General features: G+C 37.3%; 1 protein-coding gene and 1 long non-coding RNA gene across 3 annotated transcripts; both read right to left on the reverse strand.

Annotated features, from left to right (window-relative positions):
- Nucleotides 1-1999: 1999 nt before the first annotated feature.
- On the reverse strand, nucleotides 2000-3455 carry LOC148168175 (uncharacterized). 2 transcript variants are annotated; one of them, XR_015770813.1, is made up of 4 exons: nucleotides 3219-3455; nucleotides 2982-3118; nucleotides 2811-2926; nucleotides 2000-2429 (listed from the first exon to the last, which is right to left on the reverse strand). It is a non-coding gene; the product is annotated as an uncharacterized LOC148168175 (long non-coding RNA). The 2 variants fall into 2 exon arrangements; XR_015770812.1 differs by having other exon boundaries at nucleotides 2811-3118.
- Nucleotides 3456-3891: 436 nt separating this feature from the next.
- Nucleotides 3892-5995, reverse strand: Osi5 (Osiris 5). Its single transcript, XM_088046049.1, has 2 exons — nucleotides 5642-5995; nucleotides 3892-4426 (listed from the first exon to the last, which is right to left on the reverse strand). The coding sequence occupies exons 1-2, from the start codon at nucleotides 5976-5978 to the stop codon at nucleotides 4089-4091; spliced, it is 675 nt and encodes a 224-aa protein (XP_087902175.1). The 5' UTR covers nucleotides 5979-5995; the 3' UTR covers nucleotides 3892-4088.
- Nucleotides 5996-6952: the final 957 nt, after the last annotated feature.

Here is a 6952-nt window from a genome sequence, read left to right on the forward strand (position 1 = left end):
CATAAATATTAAACTCGCTTCGACTTTTTTACTGGGGAACTTTTAACGCAAAAAGTCGCGGGTTCTTCGGTCTCTGATTGAATAAATTTGGGTGAATTGGGACGAATTTTATTTTTTGTTAACTGCTCGCAAGCTTGGACTTTGTAGTTTACGACGGGGGGAAATGGAAAATCAATCGGCGAAACGAACCCTTGGCTTTAAACAATAAATTCAATCATGCTACTGATTTAATGTGGACGATTTCACATTTAATATGATTGCCAGAAAATCTGAAAAACCTTTTCGATATCTGTGCATCAGATCGAACAGCAGCCACGCGGGGGAAAATAAATTAGATATTACTCTAGTTTTGATTTATTGGAATTATGTTTCCAGTCGACTGTAATAATTTAGTTTGAAACATTAATATAAACATCGAAAGTTGGTACTGAGCTGAAATAATGGGAGCTTGAATTTGTGCATGTAAAGCTCTCTGCAGGATGCAAGAGACACAGAAAATTTCCATCGGAATTTATGTAATCCGAATGGATTATAAAATTTAATCTGAAGCAATTTATAAGTGACCAGATGTTGATCCCTTCATAAATTCCCTGTTGGAGGAATTACGAGACACATTATGCCTTCAGCATGATAACCAAATTAAAATCTCTGAAAAACTAGTTTCCAGCGGACCACTTATAAAATTTGAAATTCTGATGTGGATACGAAAGTAGCAGTGTCAAAGGAACCCATTTTCGAATCCTAAAAAACCGTCTACATGCTGTCTGTCTGAATGATCCGCCCCAGCTCGTTCAGACAAATTCCCGTTTGAAAAATAATAGCCAATATTTCACGCTACATCACTTTTCTCGTTTCGATTAAAAAAACGGTGTTTCGGAACCTAAATCTATTTGTCTTGTTTACAAGTGGCGTTTATCGAAGACTGCAATACGCGTCAAGTCTAATGGTTCCATTAAAAAGAAACTCTTCAAAGACATTTAAAGTGGTTCAACTGAGAAGCAATTGCACCATTAATTCATCCGATGGGTGTTTCTTGTGAGCGTAGCTCGAACTACTCCAATAACCAAGATGCACTCGACAAGGTGTGGCTTTTATTGAAATTTAACTTAAGGCGAAAACGTCTTATTCTGGAACAATTTCCGCGTTCTTGGTGATGAATTTAGCAAATGCCCTGTGACACCGATATCGACATTAGAGAGTAAAATTCTATTACCTCGGATTTGTATGCAAAATAGCGGCGCAACCGTAAATATGCTAATCGAATTTCTACCATTTGTCTCATTATTGTAATTTTTTCCTCATTCTGCTCGTCACAGTCAGAGGTCAAGAATTTCAACTATTTGGAAGAGACTGCAGGGTCAAGGTCTACGCTAAGACTCCGATTAAATATTAACCACAAACTAGGTTTGTGAAGCAGATCAAAGCAACTAGGCAACCCAACAAACGCGTGAATTAAAATCGCTTTAAATAATATTTCAGGTTGTTAGAGCGGGATTCGAATCATTTAAGTGGTAGCAGTTGTTAATTGCGCTCGATGATGAATTTACTTTGATGTGTAGCGGACTTGTAAGAGACCATTAGAGCAAATTACATCCAAACAGCGTAGCAATAATGTGGTAACAAAGTTAATAATTCTTAAGTCTATGGCTACATGATATGGAAGTTACGATGCTTTAATTATAATTCGGTGCAATTTTTGGTTCGCCAAGAAATTGCTGTAGAGTAGCCGGAATTGGGGAAATGTATTTCAGCAAGTTTCAGAGAACTTCATGCTTGTAACAGTTGTACCTACTTCTGCTCCGGAGAGTATAAATGTACATCTGACATGTAGCATAAACTCCATATGCTAACTTGTATATTTGGTACTCAGCAACTCTAAACAACACGGTAATGATCCTTTAACTAAATTTAGTTTTATAAATAAAAATAAACTGGAAGCTACACCTGACTAAATTAAAACTTCTAGTCTACAATGGATGGTAAAAATAAAAGTTGAGAATAATCCGAGCAGTGCAAGTTTTTATTACTCCATTCTTCCGGCTTGTTTTTGTCTGTTTTACAACTTTAAAAATTTTATGGACCGGGAATGAGTGGGTGTACAAATGTTCGCATTTTCTACGGCACTTTATACATATTAGTCTAGACTAGAAAGCTTATTTATGGCCGTTACATTTTAAAATGGATTCAAAAGTTTAATGAAATTTGCCCCTGACTTTACATAAGATAAAATCTATTTGATTTTTGCGGTGGAAAACTGCTTTCTCAACTAAACAAGTCACAATAATTTTAAACTACAACTAATTTAACGATGTAAATGAGATGCGTCCAAACTACTATTTTTTCCAACTCTTGTACCTCCAATTTTAATGTCCATGAGCGTCGTCCTACAAGACATATCATCTTCAAGCTTGTTGGTTTTAAGTGGTGACCTAAAATGATTTCTAGCAATGAATAAGAACACAACGCCATTAAATGCAAATCGTTATCATTTAGCTATAGATACTTCTAGAAAAATGATAATTATATGAGCAAGTAGGTTATGAATTTCCAACTAAGCATCTTTGAAATAAATTATTTATGGGGTTTGTAATAAAACAGAAGAGTAATTGTCTTCGTTAATGAGTGTATATTGTAAAATAAATATATAAATTATTTGTGCTCTAAAAGCAAAGGTTATTTAACAGTTATTAACAATTTTATTTTTGTTTTATGCATAACGAAGACCATAAGTATCTGCATGTCATAAAATCGTTGAAGTGAAGTGTATCTGTTAGAATACTGAAATAAAATCCGCAGATTGTGGTACTCACGGGTGTTTAGCATTTACGGGTTGGAAAGCCACAAACCGCAGGTGAACAAACAATGGGATTCTAATTGCTCATTTCCTATTCCTTAGAACTGGGTCTGAAACGTCTCTAATGCGGTCCTGGAAATCTCAAGCTGTTGTCAAATAGATAAATTATTTTAAGTTGTCACTAAACTCGGTCATCTTCATTCTTCATCTCTTGAATCACCGATGTTATTGCATGTTGTTATTTTGGGTGCGAAAGCACTGTTAGATGGGAAGATTAAAGTGTCGGTGTCAATTTTTGCATAAATGTGGGTAGTGAGGACAAACCTTTAAAGAAACAGTAGTAAAAACAACAGAAAATTTAGATTGTTATCATCACATGTCCACACTTTTGCTTTTTGTCAACTTGGGGGTTGGTCATATTTACCTAGCGTGTTTCACTAATATTGTAGCTAAAGAAATATTTGTTTCTTAAAATCCATTCATATTATCCAGTGGCTAAATGTACAACGCCCTGAAGAAATTTCTCCAGCTTCTCGAGATGTCCATGAATATTCATTGATAACCTGCGTCTCGTAAACAACCCATTAGCTCGCATACCATCGATTCGTCTCGGCTGGTGCAAATGTAGGTCTCTGGGTCTTCATCATATCCTTATAAAGCCCGAAGCCGAGCGACGAGCAGCGGCAGAAGCACTTGATTCTTTGGATGCAGCACATCGGCAAAGACTTCTTCACCTTGACCTTCAATGATGAGAGAGAGGGAGCAATTTGATTTAACTTAATTGACCCAATGAGCTGGTTCCGATCTTTCGATGGAACACTTTCTATTTTCCCACCAAAAGAGCATTCATCTTGAACCTGTTGTGTTTTTCAACTTGAATCTTTCTCTCAGTTCCTCATTCCATAAAACCAGTCTGCTGGATCGGGGTCAGTGTATTTCTAGGTAATGACCATTCATTGAACTTGAGATTTCAGAGGAAAGGATCATGGAGAAATTGGGCACGATTGAGGTCAATGTTAATAAAAAGCCGGATGCTACGAATCGGGTCTTTATTCGACCATTCAAAATTAACAACATAAATTAAATAAATAGCACGGTAATTGCAGCAAATTTCTTCTTGCGGTGGCTCTTCTAGATCTACAAAAATGTAAATCGCGGCTATCGCGGACTACTCGGAAAAAACAGACATGGAACAAGAAGTAAAACAAGAAAAAAGAGCTCAAGAATTTGAGTAATTCCGAGATCCACAGAGTCCACCAAAATTCACTATAACTGAATAAATAGTTATTTACACTTAGCTGGAGTTGTACGCTCTCCAGGCCCTATATGCGATATCAGCAGCTTCTCTCTTCTTCCTGTATTCATGACCATGACCATGACTGGCGTGGATAACAGTATGACCACCCTCATCATGTCCAGAATGAACCAACTTCTTCAAACCGATGATGATGGACAACATCAGAGCCAAAGCGGAAACCATCAAAGCTTTCATGGCCAAAAGACCTACACCACCGAGACCGATGGCGGCCATCATTTTACCCATCATGGCACCGAGGATCAAAATTCCACCCATGCCGCCTTTCTTGCCACCGCCGCCGCCGCCGCCTCCACCGCCTCCACCACGAGGAGATCCTGAAATTAAGGCATTGTTAACTCATGCTGCCATCTCGTCACACATACATAAAACGAAAGTGTACTTAAATTGGCAGGCAACTTGTAATACTTGGCTGGCTCCACGGTTGTATAGCGTGGATTTTAAATTAGATTAGCCACTTAAGTCGGTGTTTTATGAGACCATAAAGAAAAACGGCGGTTTTGTGCTGGGAGCTTTTAGTTTTATAACAAGTAGCAATTTGTGGCGCGCAGAGGTTACCAATTTTCAGTATTTTCATCGTTTTGAAAGTAATGAATAAACACGGAATGGTAGGCTCTAAGATGAAAATAATTGGTTTCTGCGGTTGTACGGTGTCTAATTGGTTCACCGTTAGATACCTGATGCGGTCGACAATTTTTAATTAATGATGGAATGTTAATTCTGAATTAATTTTAAGCAAACTTGTATGCTCTAGTTCTTTGGATTTAGCACCGGTTCGGTTGGTTTGAGGAGTTTAATTTAGATTTCGAGTTCCGCTCCGCCCGAGGATTTTTCCACTAACCAGTTTTTCCATTACCTACTGGAATACAGTAATTTTTAGAGCGGTAGCGGTTTTTGGTAAAAGGAAGACGAAGAACGAAATTGTTATCATCGACTTGTTCGTTTTTTAGCAATTAATCCAAAGTTTTACTGAACTGTTTTGGAAGACAAATGGAGGAAAGAATATTTTTAATATTGCGTTTAATTAGGTAAAACAATTACCAAAATAAATTCGAAATTTAAACCATTTTAGATAATTTCATGTTTTTATAAAAAATAATGTTTTTTCATTAATTAAATTATGTATTACTCTCATAAGGGATTTCGAAGTGGAAATTTTTTTGTCTTATTTAAAAATTAAATATAAAATCATGTTTTTAAACACTAATGAAAATGTTGTTGATAAGCATTGCCAAGTAAAGACATTAAAATGTGTGTGGTACTTTCTCGACATGCAATTGCCATAGAATTATTAAATGAAGTGCCTTTAAAACAGGTAATAAAATTTTATATTGAAGGTTTACTTAACTTCATAGGTAAAGCATAGAAAACGATGGTAATCTTGTAATTAAGTGCTCGTCAAAATACTTAAATTTGAGTAAAAACTAATAAAATTTACTGAAGGCATTAATTACATAACCGTGGAAAACAAAATCTTTTAAAATTGATATTTAAAAATCGATTTAAAGAAGTTGAAGCACAAAGCTCCTTACCTGCGTCATTTCCTTCGATGTTGTCCAAAGCGTCCTTGAGAGCCCTTCCGAATCCTTCGCCAGGCATAAGTTCCGGCAGCTTAATCCTGACTTCATGAGTCTGCAGGTAGGTTTCAACAGCCCCCAAAACGGTCTTGTCGTCGGTAGCAGCCCTGGCGTCGTTCTCGCTGTGGACACTCACCAAATGCACCCCATCGCTAATCTTCACATCATTAGGTAGAGAGACGAGATATTGTCTTACGACCTTGCCTAAGATCTGCAGCCCGTGGCTGAGGTCGGCCGTTTCGGCATGGGTTGCCGCCACCACGGCTAAAACCAACACCAGAAGCTTGTACATGTTCGCGGACACTTGGCAATGTGACTTCAGCTATGAAATCTCACGCTTATATATCTTAGCAAAAAAAGTAGTCACTTTTCATTCGGAAGAGCTTAATGGAGCATAGACCAGAAAAAAATAAAACGAATAATTTAGATCAGTCTATGAATTGACCCGGTTAGCGGATGCCGCAATCTCTCTTAGTACAAGTGCGATTCTTGTGTGGCCGCTGGTGATGGTCTTTCGGATTTTTTTTCTTTCGAGAAATATCTAGAGCGAGTTAAGGTCAGCTGATGGTACTAACGTCTCTAATTGCGAACGGATGCATCCGGAGGATGCTTTCATTTAACACCATCCCCTATTTAAGAAGTGAGGTGTTATGCGCGGCTTCACTCGCGATGGAGCACCCTGTGGGGACCCATCGGCCCAATTACCTCCCATTAAAACGGTATCAATACCAAATTTCATCTATGCTAAGTGGTTTTTTCCACGGATTCTAATGACGACCTGGTTCGATTTAAAGAAACTTGACAACAATTTTTTAAAAAAGGACTCTAACTCTTGATTTCGTGTTATTCTTTTTTCATTGTTGGCGACCCTGGTGGAGAGAGTGCAACAAATCGAGTGAAGAATGCAAGTGATTAGTGTGGTGATTTCAATAGGTGGTCAAGTGGAAAACGAACACATCAAACAAGACAAAAAATTACTTTTTTACAAATAGTAACAGTAAACTTTACTCCGAAGATTGATTTTCTTTATGATTACCAGTTACAGAGGTATTTCGCACTTTTTCTGTCAGAACTGGTTGAGCTAAACTTTAAAAATCATACCTAACTATATTTACAGCTCGCGTGTCGCTCTAGTTAACAGATGAGTTCTACATTAATTGCTCTAAGGTTACAAATATGTTTAACATTAATTTGGTGTTCATCACAGAACTAATTGTTAATTACGTTTCCAATTATATTACAAACAGTCGAGTCTCCCAAAGCTCT

The sequence above is a fragment of the Gnatocerus cornutus genome, chromosome 9 (genome assembly GCF_029298725.1).
Source record: "Gnatocerus cornutus isolate USDA-ARS CGAHR chromosome 9, icGnaCorn1.1, whole genome shotgun sequence".
Lineage (NCBI taxonomy): Eukaryota > Metazoa > Arthropoda > Insecta > Coleoptera > Tenebrionidae > Gnatocerus > Gnatocerus cornutus.